The sequence below is a fragment of the Stegastes partitus genome, unplaced genomic scaffold (genome assembly GCF_000690725.1).
Source record: "Stegastes partitus isolate 25-593 unplaced genomic scaffold, Stegastes_partitus-1.0.2 Scaffold1385, whole genome shotgun sequence".
Lineage (NCBI taxonomy): Eukaryota > Metazoa > Chordata > Actinopteri > Pomacentridae > Stegastes > Stegastes partitus.
The window spans coordinates 1-16,876 of record NW_007579116.1 but is presented as its reverse complement, the minus strand read 5'-3'; the positions used below and the strand labels follow the sequence as shown (position 1 = coordinate 16,876).

At 39.7% G+C, this 16,876-nt stretch overlaps 1 protein-coding gene across 1 annotated transcript in view; it reads right to left on the bottom strand.

Moving 5' to 3' along the window:
• Window positions 1–9,548, bottom strand: part of ulk2 (unc-51 like autophagy activating kinase 2) — a 44,153-nt gene extending 34,605 nt beyond the window's left edge. The window contains exons 1-3 of the mRNA XM_008299167.1: window positions 8,389–9,548; window positions 3,974–4,066; window positions 3,725–3,766 (exon numbers count right to left, since the gene is read on the bottom strand). Coding sequence (XP_008297389.1) covers window positions 3,725–3,766; window positions 3,974–4,066; window positions 8,389–8,478 — 225 coding nt within the window. The 5' untranslated portion in view covers window positions 8,479–9,548. The remainder of the gene's footprint in view (window positions 1–3,724; window positions 3,767–3,973; window positions 4,067–8,388) is intronic.
• Between the last annotated feature and the right edge of the window lie 7,328 nt (window positions 9,549–16,876).

Sequence of the window (16,876 nt, the reverse complement as noted above, 5' to 3'; positions counted from 1 at the left end):
GAGTTGACTAAAATGTGGATTTTATCTAAGGGATAAAGTGCAGAAGCAGAAGCAGTCATGAGAGGACAGTGAGCTCCAGCAGCAAGAGAGTGAAAAAAAGCAGGTCTCCCCAGTCATGCGTTTAATCTACATTTCCTCAGGCGTGAAGCCTACACACCACTGCTGCACTACCGCCACATACATTTTTATTATGACTTGAGCCATCTATGTCACATAAGACATACAAAGTACATGGGCTGTCTCTGTTATTTTAGCCACTATCTTTCTTACGAAGCTGGTTGACTTGTGTGCTTGATATAAAAATGGGCAAAATGTTCTTTAAAGGTTGTTTGTTCACCCCCAAATCTTCAAAGTGAAAACAGTTGATTTTAGTGAATATGACAGTCAAGAATCTGGGCACCAACAGAAGCCACCTGTGCTACTGTACTCTGCTGAGTTCTGACTGGGCTCTACAGCCATTTGCTCCTGGAAGAGGTTATTACATGAGCAGGACTGATGGAAAGATGAGGACATGGGTGGAGGAGTGGAAGGGTGGATGGGCTGATCAGCAGGGTCCCAGCGGGAGGCTTACGCAAACACAGGAAGTACCACTACTATGTGGGAAGTGCTTCATCATCACTTCAAATGTTTCTGCCTCGCTCCCCACTTCTCCCTTTGTATATACTTAGTGAAAGTACACTAACGTGTAAGGGGCTGTTAGAGTCAACTCTAGACATTTGAACAAACAGATTTTACTGTATTATATTTATGGATTTCCGTAACAGAAGATATTAACAGCACAGCAGTTGGAAGAAAGCTGACATCAGGATTTGTCAGAGTTCTATCTAGCCATAATTATCTTCTGTTGTATGTTCCTCCTATGAGAGACATTATAAACAAGACAAATGAAATCTAATCATTTATTTATGACGGCAGCTATTTAAAGATTCCCAGTGCTATACAGGTTGTATTTTAAAAACTACAAATACAAACATCTGATTAAGCTGTGTGGATGAGGGCTGGTGCATAAATGCAACCAGAGCCTCTCACAATGCCCACTATTGGTCAGGGATGAGCAACCCATCTCTTAAACTAATAGTATCATTATTGCACTACAACAGCATAAACACCAAAGCCACAGATAAATGGTAGAGATGGTGAGCTTTGAAAAACACTTAGCCTTATATTCTGCCTCCAGAAATGTGTTTATTTTAAAAGCAGTTTTTTAATTCACCAGGGTCTGAGGGTGGAGTATGTGCCAGGAATACAATACGACTACTAGGTGCTGAACACAGTCAGAGGACAAGGTGGTCATTTATAGCATGTGAACATGGGCACCTCAGATGGGCATCAGCAGTTTACTGACAGTGTGGTGACAGTTTCTGGCCAAAAACATTAAAAATGATTGGCTTGGGTGTTGGAATCTATTCTTAAAAATGCACCACATTCCAGTTTGACATCCAGCTCTTTACAGCCTTGATGTGGAGGAAACCCATAGGAGGGACGTTTGGAAAAGCCGTGCCCCATGATGATGGACAGAACGACTCGACTATGATTGCACAGCACTATGGGTCATTAGTCACATGAGTGCACAAGCAGTATGGTATGTACAGTATTATTAAAGCTTTCAAAGCCTCATAGCATTTGTCTGAGCTAATGGCTCATATTGTATGCAACAGAACATAATGCACTTCTCTCTGCAAATAAAACCTGTTAATCTACTTTAAATTATACACCTTGGGTTGAATGAATGTAACGGCTGTGTCGGTGCCTGGCGTTGAATAGCAGACTAAACTAGTCCGGTCTGTAACATTATGTGCATTTCAATCCGTCACAAGGTGTTTACTTAAAATCAGCTTGAAAGAGCTTGAGAGATCATCTGTATATAGAAACCCAGAGCAACCGAATGCAGCTCACACAGCAAAAATAATAACTTCAGTTTAATCCACTTAAGTCACTTTAATCTAAATAATTAACTTGTGGTAATAGTAAATAAATCAAACAATAAATAGTAATTTGTGTCAAACTTTCAAATAAAGCAGAGGACATCAGATTCCATCTAAACTGATTAACCCCATGAGCCCTATATATACTTCCAGCATAATGTCACTACCTTCATAAAAGCTAAGCATACATGTTAGTTGTTTTTTTCTAGGCTATCCAGATCTTGCATCATTTGACAAGATAAAACTTACAGATTTTGTACATTAGCAATTTATATCAAGAGAAAAAACATGCTACATAGTTGAATTGTTATTGTTGATGCAGGCAGCATTTACTATATCCCTGCAATGAGGAATTATTTCAAAGAATGGATGTGGACATGGACTGCAGGTTGTAACTATGACTACAGTTGATGTAAATCAAAAGATTCATTTTTTTTTTGCCGACCCTTCATCACACAGACAAGCAACCGGCATTGCTCGAAAGGTCAAGCCGTGCAGTTTCATTTGATATGCGCAACACCTCGCTGCAATAAACAGTTCCAATTCAACCAAAACGAAGGGATGTGAATTTGGATGTTAAGAGCTTCTGCTGTTGGTTAGGTTACTTTAATTAATTTGATAAAATAAATCAACTTACAATCATAATGACAATCATCTGGTGGTCAGTTGTATCAATTGCTGCTGGTGTAGTGGTATCATGTAAGATTCCCTCTCCTGCAACCCGAGTTTGATTCTTGGGCGGTGCACATGTTTCTTGAATTTAAATTATTGCAAATTTCCTACTGCAGGATTAATAAAAGCTTATCTTAATTAAACAAGTAAAAAAAGACGATCTCAGATGTTATCTAAGCTGATTTAAACATTTCTCAGTGCCCTCTTTGCTGAGAGAACATTAGCATAGTCAACCTTGATGATTTAACAATTTGAGGAGACAAGCTGCTGCTCAGACCGGAATGTCCAAATATCCTGAGTAAAGTGATTAAGATGCTGATGTGATGATCTTCTAGCACTGGTCAGTAAATATTCTGCTGCTGTTAAGATACAGAACAGCAGGCTGGAAAACAGACAACTAACACTGACTGTTAATTGACTGACAGACTCAAGTGTCAGTTGGTGTTTCTTGGTAAAGAGACTCAATCTTCCCTCACTTTTCAAATACTATAATAGTACTGAGTGGTGTTTCTCTATGGAATATATTTTACAATATGTACAAGTCACTGGTTTTAATCCACATTTCCCAGAAGAAAAGCCAAGAGTTCCATTTTGTTCTTTGTATAACTCACAACATGAGTTTAAAAAAAAAAAAAACCTTTAAAATCAAAAATGCATTTTAACAATGCTGACTCTGTCCTTGATTTTATGAGGTGTAACAGGGCATTTCATATTTTGAAGGGGTAAACTGTTGCAGTGGTGCAGTCTAACACTCTGCACCACCAAATGTGTGGAGGCTGCACAGCACAACCCTGACTGCTAAACTGTGAGATTGAACCACAGCAGTGGCACAACCCTGAATCAGCGATCTGAGGTTGTTGTTTTTTTCCCCTCAGCATTAAATTAAAGGACTAGCCAAGAGCGACACTGATCCTCTTGACACAGATAAGAGATTTGTGGATGGAGGTTAATTTGAGTTTTTCTAACTCAGACAGATACTGGGACAGCCATGGTCATTCTGTCTACCAAGAAACAGAGCGCAAACAGTAGTCAAAAGACACACGTTTCAACCCTGCTGCATAATGAAAACACACTTAATTCCTCATTAAACGTATCTCTCTTCAGTGCAGTAAAGATTTTAAACTTACCTGGACATCGTAAAGTGCCACAATATTTTCATGCTGCAGCTCCTGAGTAAAAGCAGCAGAAAAACAAGATATATTAGCACCAACATTAACTAGGACACAGCAGCCAATGGGATCACTTTCATTGATATTTCTATCAGGGATGTCAAGACCCTTTTCTGTTAACAGTGCAGATTTACACTAGGCCAATGTCAGATAATTCTCTAAGTAACCTGAAGAGATAAATGGGAGGCAGTTCAGTGTCATGCTCACCTTCAGTATTTTGATTTCCTTGCCAAGAAGGATCTGGGACTTGGACAGGTTCTTCTTATTAATGCTCTTAATGGCCACCTCCCAGTCTGTCTTCTGCACAAGACAGAAAGCAGGACAGACAAGAAAACAGATTACATGGCAGCTTAATCAAGATGTTCTTGTAAAACCTTTCAGGTTTAGTCTTTGATACAGTCATCCATCTATTTCCTCTTAACGTCCTGGTTTCCTTTGTTTTCCCACAGCCACTGGAGGAAGTGCAGGACTTTGTTGCTATTAGTAAAATAACAGTACACACGTTTGTATACGGGCTTATAAAGCTAGGTCATGCTTTCTTTCAGGAAATACTTTAGTTGATCTGGTAAGTCATTCTCCCAAACCCTGCTCATCTCAGCTTGTAATTAATGCATAGAGGAGAGAGCCTAACACACACACTCAATAAATATGTGCTATTTGCTTTACGAGCAAATATAAAACAGTGCCTCTGCTCTTGTTTTCATGGTGTCTCGTATTTTTTTTAATATTATATCATATATATTAGCAGACATGGTCGTTGTTTTAAATTATAATTTTCACATTTAATGAATCAAGACTATTTTCAGAAATCAAGGTGACATGTTCAATTTTAGAAATCAATATCAGACTATTGGATTGTCCCCATATTGTCTGGTCTTACTATCGTCACAGTCTAGTTCCTTACGTGTTTACAGTAAATGAACCCAAACACAATGTATGTGACTGTATTGTATGTGTGAATGAAAAGAGCCAAGGCCTTTGGCCTACACTGCATTCTTGGCATCACTGTGTAAGAGCTGGCTCGAAGGACAAAGGAAATTTAAGCCGTCGCAATAACACCAGGTCACTTGGTTTTCTGACAGCTCCTCCAGCCTTCTGCATTGAATGACATGCTGAATGACGAGGCACTCAGATGACAGCTAGGATGCCAGCCTACTTACGCTAAAAGCTAAGCGCGAGGAGGTGGACCTATTTTTTTCCCCTGGCCTGAGATAATGTTTCCAGATGAGCTCCTGGAGCGGGTATAAAAAGACTTCTGGAGTTCACGTGAACTCAAAGGCTCTCAGGACATGTGCTACACACGCAAACACTCAACTAAGCATGCAGAAATAAACCCAGAAGCATGCTAGACTGTTTCTATGCCCTTGAGAGACAAACACAGACAGAATGGACAAATGAAATCTGCATGACCAGTTACACAAGAGGCTAAGGAAAGGACTTCTATGAATAAAAAAAAAACATGCTTCCCAGATGAATCTAGGTTAATAGGAGATGTTCGTATTCTGCGGGTGCAGTCCGCCCAGAGCCTGGCATTGAATCCAGCACACAAGTGAGACTGCATGTGAGTGACATGAGTCCATGTGTGCGTGTGTGTGTGTGTGTGTGTGTGTAATACACAGTCAACTGAGCTGCATCTATCTCCAGCTCACTGACAGCCTACCCAGCCAACTGTGACTGAGCTGCTGACACTACACCCATAGAAAAAAAAGTGACCTCGCTGGCCCATCATGTAAAGCTGGAGGGTGAGCCAGGGGGAGGAGGATGACTTTCCTTCAAACCAAACTAATGGATCGCCACTTAATGGAGAGGTAAGCACTGCGGAGTAAGCAGTTATGCCCTGATCAGAGTCATGCTGCAAAGACAGAAGCACGCTTTCATTTTCCGAAATAATGTATGATCTCATTTATGAATCACAGCTGATTATAGACGGGTGAGCAACAAAGAGATTAGCGTCAGTAACGCTGTCACCAGACACGGCTGAAGGTGACGGCGGAAGACTGGGACTGAGAGCACAGGACTATGACCAAAGAAGGTTCAACATACTGTGCTTCACCAGAAAGCAATCATGGCAGAGTACCTGCTCCATAATAGTAGAATTAAATTAAACAGGGATAATTGAATACCAAACTGTTTTTCCAGTTCATACGTTTACATCTGGTTTATCTTCCCACACTTAATTTTCTGAATGTAGCTTGACAATATGAGATCTGATGATCTGACTTCAAATCCAACACACGGTCAAGTTTATCTTAATAGTCCACAGAATTCTTAACCTGTACAAATTATTTTCAAAAATTCAATTTCTGGTATTTAATGCATTTTTGGCTTTTACAACTATAAGACATTTGCACTTAACCATCAAAATACTTCATCAGAAATCCATCTTTTCAGGATAAGTTCAGCTACGTTGCAAAAATTGTGTGTAAAAAACAAACAAAACAAAACAAAAAAAGTGCCCCTTCAAAAACCTGAGGATGTTTGGTGCGCTTTTCTTTTTTCTGGAAAGAAACCACTTTGTCTTAATAACCTAATTTACACTGATACACTTACTAAGTGCTTCATACTCAGTGTTTACAACCCAGTGGGGTGAAGCGTTCCAATTATTATGCCAACAATCAAAACCAAACTTCTATGTGTGTAACATGTGTATATCAACATATTTCACTGTTATTTATCTATATAAAGTACAGACTAGTGACAAGTTAAAGGAAACCCCATTACAAAGTGACATTATTGGAGGGATAAACATCATTCTTTCAAAGATATTTCCTCATTTGGCGTTTTGAAGGTGGTAGAGAGCTGTCAAAATCTCCCAGAGGTGTTGAGGCCCGGTTACTGTAAAGGTCAAAATATATGAATCGCATCCTTCTCTTCTTACCCTTTAGTTTCCTATGGATAGGGGTACTGTCATTCTGGAAGAGACCACTCCCATTAGGATTGAAATATCCATCACAGGATAAAGGTGATCAGTCAGAACAACTTGGCATTGATTTGCAATGATTCTTCCCTCTAAGTGGACAAGTGGATCCAAACCAGTCCAGTAAAAAGCTCCCCCCCTGTGCACCTTTGCAGCATGTCTCACCCAGTGTTTAAACTCAACTGTAAATGTTGATGGTTTTACAGATTCATGCCAACCTCTTTGTGAGACAGTCACACTTTGGATGGTATCTCATGTGGTAGTGGTCCATCATATGTTTTAGATTTGGTACACAGTGAATGTTGAACTGAAGCTTGACTTTAACAGATTACATCACATATCAAATGGCAATGTCTGTTAGAAAAAGCCCAATTATATGTTCTCCCACAAGCCGTAATGGACAGTAGATCTTCTTTTATTTATATATTTTTATTCACACCAATTACATTTCATCCACATGAACATGAGACAGAGAAGGTCATCATTGCTGAGCTGATGCAGAGGGTCATATTTTTTGAGATGTATAAGTAATTGGACAAAATTTCACATAAAACTACATCTGAAAGAGCGGTGTTGTGCTTCTTTTTTTGACATTCGTCGTTGAACAACGATAATGGGAAATTACAAAATGCAGTAGCTGATCTCTAAGGAGCCTTTGCACAATAACTTGATATTACAGTGCAACATGAGCCCACATGTAACATCCAACACTGCCTAAGCAATGAAGCAATCCATTAGGTTTGCTGCATGCAGGTGGCTCTAACCTTCCTGCTCCTGTGAGGTGGAAACAATCCTATAAATAGGCTAAATGGCATGCAGATGATAGGACGTAAACAGTAAATACACTGATCACATGCCAGGTCTGTTTTAACATGATAGGGAGGCATGTGAGCAGTGGATGGATGCATGTATACATAGCTTAAAATGAAGAGCAGGTGATTCGTTGCCAACCTACGTTCATTTCAGGCTCTGAGCTTATTATTGATCCTTATAACAAGATAGAAGCTGCTCTGTTTGGGCTCGAGGAGGGAGCGTGGTGATGCTCTAATGCGGCTTTCATTGAGGAATTCAGGACCATCTGTTTCACACCAGTAGCAATGGGGGCAATATGATGTCATCTCCTGCATCTCAGTCACATATACACAAACAAACCCACCATCCCAGTGTCCCTCTGTGCATATGAAAGCACAACCCAGTCTAACGTAAGGATTTAATTTCTGACCGATAAATCAAATAGGTTTCAGTGCTTCAGTGTGACTGAACCTTGTGCAGCTCTTACATAAGGAGGGCTTGTATCCTTAAAAAGGCAAAAGGAAAAACACTGCACCCCATCCTCCCTCCTGCCTCAGTACGTCAGCAAGTCATTGACTGCTGCCTGACTCATCCGTTTCATGAATGAACGAAACGACATAAATACACTTACACAACTAATATCAGGCTGATGAAATAACATAAAACATTACCAGCCACAGCTTGCTTGTACATTACATCAGTCTGGATACAGATGTTTAGCCATAAAAGTGCCAGTAAATATTACCACCCCCAAAAAAACAGTCACGGTCTACATATGCTTGCTGCAGAACTCCACTGGCACTGACTGACCCAGATTTTCAAATGAAGCTGTCTGCTTGCCCTCTTTTTTTTTTTCCTGCAAAAGAAGAGAGAGATGAGGACACAAAACATTGCAGGCGAGCCATTTATTTACCTTCCTGTGTCTTCCTTTGAACACCACAGCAAAGGCTCCATGTCCAACCAGGTCTTTTCTGCTGTACTCAAAATCTCCCACAGTTTCCATTGTGGTGGGCTGATGGTGGGCACTGTTAAATAGCCTTGAATGTTGCTGTCCTCTTCAGGAAAAAAAAAAAAAAAGAGCAAAATATCCACTCAGTCCTGATGATGCTGTTCCTCGCACTGCGGGATTATTTCATGACAGGCTGCTCTGATGCCTTATTGCATAAATAAGAGATGCAGCCAGGACATGGTGCATTCACATGTCCTCCAAGTAGGATGGGATGTTTGTAATATCACACAGAGTAGACGGCTTTGAGAATGGCTAGCAACAATCCTTGAGCTAAACTGTATCAGTGCCAGCTGTCAGTCTTTGACCCAGTTGGATAGCTGCAATCCAGCTTTGCATTACGCTCCAAGGAGGTTCACTAGCATACTGTGTCCCCAGTCACCTAAACCTGTGCAGAGGGACAGTCTACATGATGCCAAGCCTAGTGGACATGACCATGCAAAGACTGAAGCAGCTGCAGACTCCGAGCTATCTGTTAGCCTGACAGTGACATAACCCTGTGGCTACACCTAGCGTCATAGCTGCAGCCCATAGCAGGTCTCTGCCAACATGCTAACGATAATATGTAAATAAGCTTATCTCGTTCGACAGTGAACACTTCAACCTGCTTCTATCTAAAACGTACAAGTTGTAGCCACCTTTGAAGCTAGCCAACATCAGCGAGCTAGTCCTGTCAACGTTAGCTTAAAACATCTCAAGGATGCAACACAAACGTCAACACAGAACTGCTGTTCATCCGAAGACGTTAGTCCTTGTTATCTGTCTTCTTCGACAAGACGGCCGAGTCCACAAGACAAAAATCTCTCTCTTCTTAAAAAAAAAACCAACACAGACGTCTCCTCAGTGGGCATTAATTTCATCCGTGTGACATAAAAGAACACTTCGTTGTTTCCTTCGTCGACAAGTCTGACAGCGCGGCTAACGTTAGCAAGGAGCAAGTGTCGCCTTCACTTACATTTGCTTCCAAGTCCAGCTAGTGTACGTTAAGCTGCAGGCATAAAGTGAGCAGTTTTTAATATGTGTACAGCGCTGTCACATCACAACACACTGCAGCTCCGTCCTCTGCGCCGTCACTTGAACAATACTGAAAGCTAGAGCCACGGTCCGCTTTTATAGGCTATCCGTCCGCGGAGGCCAGTTAAGACGTTTCCCTCCGCCGCAAGGGTTAGTCCGTCTGCTGATGCTTTGAGGGCCGATTTAAAAAAATGTGTTTAAACATATGAATTAACATCAACAATGATGCACCTTTTTGTGACTGTCAAGTGCATTTGAATAATGTGTACAAAGCAAATATTTAAAATTCCCAGACAGCTTTTAGTTTGACTGTTTCTCTCACAAAAGACTGTCCAATGACTAAATAATAATGGTAATTATAATGTCAACAACAACACCAAAAATAATAATTTACTGATATAGCACAGTTCATACTGCAAATGCAATTCAATCGGCTTTACATCCAAAAAAATGAAAGATAGAAACAATTAAGATTTAAAACAAGACAATAAAACACTAGAGTCCACACTAAAAGTAAAAAGTAGGCCTGATACCAGTCAATTACATAAAACTACATAATAATTACAAGATACGTTTTAAGGTTTCATTTTAAACCGACTACTGAATCAGAAGCTCTGACCTCCTCTGGAAGTCTGTTGCAGAGTCAAGGGTTGATGAAGCACAATGCAGCATCTCTTACAGTCTTTGGTATACATTTGATGGATTAGAGGATCTTAGAAATTAAGAAGAGGCACAACAAACTAACATATCAGATACATAGTCAGAACCTGGTCCATAAGAGATTTAAAAAACTAAATCTAAAAATGAATTCTTAATTGAAGAGGCAGCCTATATAGCTATGTAACATGCGCTCACTTTGGCTTGTTGATTAAATATATTATAGATATTAACTATATTATCTGCTCTAAATCAGCTGGAGTGAAAGAGAAGGATCATCAACATGCTCCGATCATGTATTTAATAATACTTAAATACTAACATTTTTTAAATTTGACATGTGATGAAGAAAATAGCACATCTTTTGCTACAGACACCCCCTACCGTCACTCATTATTCCATTACCATTGTTGTTAATAATTCTCTTACCTTTTGTAACTGACTGCCAGACCCTCCTTCTCTTACCATTTAGACTGCTTGAGTCAACCCCCTTTTATTCTCTTACCTCCTGTCATTAATTAGCAACTATAGGTCACCAGACCCCCTGATTCAATCACCTTTTGTTTTCTTACCTCTTGTAGCTGATTGACCACTATATGCTAACTAACCACTATTCACTTTGGTGTTTACATACAGCCACTCTCTACCCTCTGACATACCCTATTAAGTGTGGAACTCTGCAAATGTTCTGGGTCGGCTTACATTCACAGACTCACGCTCTGTGTTGGTAAGCCCACCGTATACCAGAATACTAATAAACACATGAGGACTATGGGTAAATTTCTTCAACACAGGATCCGGTATTATATCTGAAACAAGCAATGGTCTCACAAACACATGAAAAGCTGAAGTACACTCAGGTTGTGTCTGCATTATGACACCATAACATATTTTGAAAAACAAGAAAACATCTCTTGATGCCTTTTGGATGGCAGCTGTTGGGAAACACTGAACCAGCATGTTGCATGTGTTCAGTGTCTGTTTAGATTTGAAACCCTCTGGTGGCTAGAAACATAAGTTGCAGTCAAAGTTGGCCTGATTTTTTCTTTTTTTTTTTTTTTTGTGGGACATCTTTCACTTGTCACACAGTTTTAAATAGTTTGAAAAAAATAAGAGAGCTATATCTGTGACTGTCTACCCTTTAAAAGTCCTCTGTAAATGTATATTTTTGGTTTGTAAAAGCAGATTCTGCAGTGACCTTCTACTCTGATAGGTGGCCAAATTAGGGTTGGGTTTTTGGGCATTTTGCCTTTCCTGAACAGATGATAGTGGACAGGCAGATGGAAAACAAGATGAGAGACATGATGTACAACAAAGATCCCAGGCTGCAGTTGATGATGTTGCAGTTTTGTGACATGGAGTTTAACTATTAGGGCGCTATAGGATAAGTCTCTATACAGTACTAACCAAACTGTAGATGATGGTGTCAGTGTCTCCTAACTTTCGTATATACAATGCTCTTACCCAGGATTTCTAATACTCTATTTATTGCCCCCCTCTATGCTTCACTGTCAGGACCAAGCATTCACTGTGTAAGTCCTGACCAGATTCACACCAAACATGCTGGACCCTATCTGAGCCAAGCAAATTTACCTTCTGACCAAAGAACGTGCTCCCAGTATTCACCAGTCTTCTTTTCATGTCTTTTAACAAAGTCTAATCTTGTAACTTTGTGATAAACAACAAGCAAGGGTTTCTGAAAGTCTGATTTCCACCAATAACCCAAGTAGTGAACTGTCAGTGGCGTCATTTTAGGAAGACAGTCACTGCAGTTCTGATTAGTGGTTCTATGACTCATTCTCTCCTGGTTACTGCTGCAGCAGCTGTGTTTCAAACGAAATTGGTCACCAACATTTCTGTATCCTTTTCCGTTTATATGAAATCTCACAATCCAATTTCTCAGTTTCTTTGCAAATTCTTTTCCCCGTGCAAACATACAAATAGATACAGGCCCCATAGGTTTGAAATTGAGAAGGTTCTGCTGTTCACAGCTTATTTTTATAACCATGTTTATGCAAATAGACAAATTGGGAATCACTGAGGTATCAGTTTAGTTGCATCAAACTTCTAGTTTGAGGGCAGATTTTTCAATAATAATAATTTTCAAATGTTCATAAAAGTAAATACTCTTGTGGTCAATTTAGGACTAATGCAGGTGTTGGCATTTGAGTGACATTGCACATGGGAATACTTACTTTTGCTGTGTCCTTATGAGTGTGCCTACATGTATATTCTTGTGCATATGCAGTTGTTTAATGGTCTCACTGAAGAGAGAACACTACATTATCCACATGAGACTGAATGTGTCGGCCACCCCATGTTGAAATGCTCATAATATGATGATTTCAGGGAAACACTATTCAGTAAAATGCATTAAATTGCTGATGAGTTCTTCTGGAAGAAACGTTTAGCTGTGTTTCAGAAAGAAAACATTCTGTGTGGCTGCTTTTATTTGCAAAACTTAGGACAGGACATAGAGTTGTTTGCTTGCAATGTTCTGTTCTTGTTCTTTTTTTTTTTTAAGCAGATGTGTCACCACGCTGACTGTGTTTTAGTGTCTTACAAGTCCGTGTGGCCCAGGGGACTATAGATAACAGAGACAACCAAATATACTTAGCAATCAAGTGGTAAAATGATTTAATTGATGAAACAAAAAGAAAAAAACCCCACCAGTTTCTTCCACAGGTTTCACATGAACAATAATATAAAGTCCTTTTATGTCACATTTAATGCACAGGTCTGGTGTGTTTGGACAAAACCTCGATAACATCTGGAGTAATACAGGTTCTCAATTATTACAAAATTAGATAATGAGCCAAAACCGCCATTGTTGCACCAACACAGATCATTTTTGAAAAATCATACTCAAAACATGGACTGGACCTTGGATCACACTATGCCACTCATAGCTGCATGAGTTTTTTGCCTTCTGGTGGCACCCAAAATAACATGTGCTGCCCAAGACAAGGTCAGTGAGCAGATTTGAAAAACTGAATTTGTCAAGCTGTGTCTTCCCTGCATACTAGGGCCATTGGTTTGAGCCCCTTAAACTAGAAAAAGAAAAGAAAAGAAAAGAAAAAACACCAGTAGAGGTGGTCATTGCTTTGTCAAACTGTGCTAGATTATCTGTTACCTGCTGTAGGATGTTAATTCACCAAGCACCACAACAATACACCTGCTTACTCAAGGAATTATACAATCAACTATACAATTATTTTGCAACAGTGCAATGCAAAATCAAGCAGGTACAGGTTGAAGGGCTTCAGGTGTCACAGATCAAGAAAGCCTTGTCTGATGAATCTCATTATCAGTATGGATTCATCACTCTAACCTGCTACTGCTTTCATTAAACTTTGTACCTCTACATGTGATGTTGTTTGGCCTTCCAAAGTCTGCGGCAGAAAACAGGCGACTGAGGTTCTGTTAACAGGGCCCATTGGCTCTGTAATCACCTGACAGGGAGTCATGTTTACAAGCCAGTTTTTTTGTAATTGTTTTAATAATTAGCATCTTTATTAGACCATTCACCATTCTGCTTATTACTTTTCCTCATAATCTAGTGTTTTTGTAATTATCTAAAACAATGGACTACGCACCAGTCTAACATCACAATATTTTCCGGTTGCTGAGGTGATATTGAAAGTTTGCTGTTTTATTTTATTACTTTTTGAGCAACAAGACGCTTGTGCATACATGAGAGTGAGAGGAGCAGATGTAGAAGTGAAATGGTAAAGCTGTAAAGCTTTTACTGACATGTAACCCATGTTAACTAGACTTTCCAGCAGCCCAGTAAAAACACAAGGAAAGCACATCTGTATGTGTTTTGTGCTTTTATGCTGGACCACAGGTTTTACTCTTATGGCATCCTAAAGCTATCTAAAGTGAGCTAAAGAGTTTGCCCTACTGACTGCATTGCTCTGAATGCGATTTTTGTTTCATTGTGAGAGTCACAAAGACCAGACTTTTTGCATGACTGTTTTATTGGCTTGTTGTCAGATTGCACAGCTGTGTAGTGCATGATGGACTGTACTGTAGAGGACAAACAATCAGATAGAACACAATCAGATAAAAAATGCAAATGTGTGGTAATCAGGTGGGACAAGGCTGTCAGTGGCCTGTAGTAGGTGCAGTAGTTTATTCTTTGTGTGCTGTAAAGGTTGTGACCGATATTTAATATTGATGGAAGTAAACTAAAACCATGGTAACTGAACTAGGACTATCATCAGAGCAAGGACATGGATTGACATGTTGTACTGAAATGCATTGAAATTGTTCAGTTTTGATTGTTCATACTGTTAATCCTTCAGCTTACTTTGAAAGCCTTTAAAAGTCAGTGGTTTCAATCAGACTTATCAACCAGAACCTTTTTAAATGACGCTTCTTCGTCTGCGGCTGCTGTGACTTGTGGTGTTCCTCAAGTGTCTATCCTAGGCTCTTTGTAGTTCTATTAGTTTTCTAAGTGGTTTAATCATTCTTTCTTTTCTTTTCTTTCTTTATTTGTTTGATCAGGGATCATGCATTTTTACATCGAAAACATCTGATGTATTGCATATAGAGTGTATAGCATTAAGCTAATTGTCAACTCCCGTCCCTGGTTGGGCTTTTCAGTGAAAACAGACAGAAGACCAACAGCACCAATAAAACCAGCACAGACAGCATTATAACCTTGTACATTCTTCTAGCTCAGGAGTAGCTAAAAGATTTTGGTCTTCCTTTTCTGTGTTACTTCGAGGAGACGTTACACGGTTTTATATCACCACACCTGGACAACAACAAATCAATGGACTTGGGGCTAATCCCAAAAATATTCTTACACCTGAAGGTACAAGTTTACTCAAGTTTAAACTAACTCAAAGAAAAAACGATCATATTATTCCTGCTTTGGTCTTTAATCACTGGTTACCAGTCGCTTTTAGAGTTTCCTAAATTTCACTGATAGGACACGACCTTGAGTCTTGTTACGTTGCTGAATTATTGCTCCATTGTGAGCCAGAGTGCAGAACTTCACAAACAGCCCTTCTGACTGTTTCCAAGTCCTGACTTTAGCCTAAAGGGGACTTAAATGGTTTCATTTAATTTAACTGTGGTGCTGACTTGTTTAAAAATGTTCCCTTTTGTACACTGGTTTTGATAGGCGTCATATAACCTGTATAAAAGTCAGGATGCTGCCGCCTCTACTTCTTTGATTTTGACCACTTCTTAGAATAAATTGTTTTCTTGAAAGCCCCTGTCTTTAATTATGTAATTTAACACCTGTGCAGTTCCACACGGTACAGTTTCTGTACTCTACCACACATTTATTAAGTCTCTATCTTTTGTGTATCCCCCTCCTACACTGTCATTTGTTCAGCTCGGGAAAGCCCCTGATGGTAGTTTAGCCTTTATCACACTTCTTTCAAACTGTAGATTCCACACTTAACTAAGGATGTGTAAACTGATGTGTTAATAAATCATGCCAGGTCTTCTGTGCAGTGTGTGCATGCTCAGGAACTTAAATCTGGTGATTCCTTTGATTTCCACCCTGCTGTTACTCACAGGGCATGTCACAGCAAATTCTTTTGTTTAGGTCACTTTCAGAGACAGGTTAAAGACAGAACATTAAGCCATTTGTTGTTCCTCCTCTTCTCTTCTTCTGACTCATCTCTGGCAGAGATCATTAGAAGACTTTACGATGGAGTCATTGCTGTGTTTAATCGGCTAGTCATGGATAAACAGAGGGAACAGAAGAGCGGGAGAGGGTGGAGCTCCTTACTAGTGGTGGTGGACCATGAGCTGCTGACAATAAGTTCACATGAGGAGAGTGTGTCCCTCTGCAAAACGTACTGTTCCTACATACAGTTGACTTTAGAGACTTGTCATAGGCCTGTCTTACTCAGCAAAAACAAACAATAACAGTGACACTTCTGAAGATAGGAAGCACTTGGAGCAATGCCCTGTGTTGGAACTGTCTATATTCCTATCATAGGTGACACACTGTACTGGACTGGGGTCTTTTTAATTTATCACCTTCTGTGTCTCTGGCAAATTGTTCACTAGCTTTTGAAAATACAAGGTTGAAACCATACCATTCTTTAGAAACGCATTTATTCCCACTGACATTAAAATTTATGTTTTGATAATGAACATACATAAACTTCTGACAAAGTGTTTTACAAATTAAAAGTTTCCAAAATCCTATAAACACATAAACTATTGTAGTCTTCCTAGCTGCAAGATGTTAGTTATTTTGGCAGCACTCTTGTCAACAGCCAAGGAGGTGCTGCTGTTTTAAATGTACTCAACAAGATAAATGCCAGAACCATGTATCTAACTAGGAAGGCCAGCAAACCTGACAGACAGGCTTGAAATCTTCAGCCTCATGCTTGATCCAGTGCTACCTGAATCATGTTAGCATTCCCAACTCTGATCCTTTGAAACACAAACTTGAAGCAGCACACAACAAATTGATAAGAGTCACTGTAGTAAACGTAACTCTGGGGAAGTAAGTCTAAGACAAGTCAGCATTTCTTTCTGTACTCTGGCTGCACAAAATAGAATAAGCTTTGTCCTAATACAGAGGAGGAGGTGCAAGGAGGTCCCTAATCACTACTACCTTGTCACCAAATTTAAGTTCTGGCTGGAGGTGATTAAGCATGATGGAAGTCTTTGTCATGGTGCCTGGTTGTTAGATAAATCTCCATAATCTTCCAACATGGAACTGCCTGTAGTCTGAGTGACGCCCCCT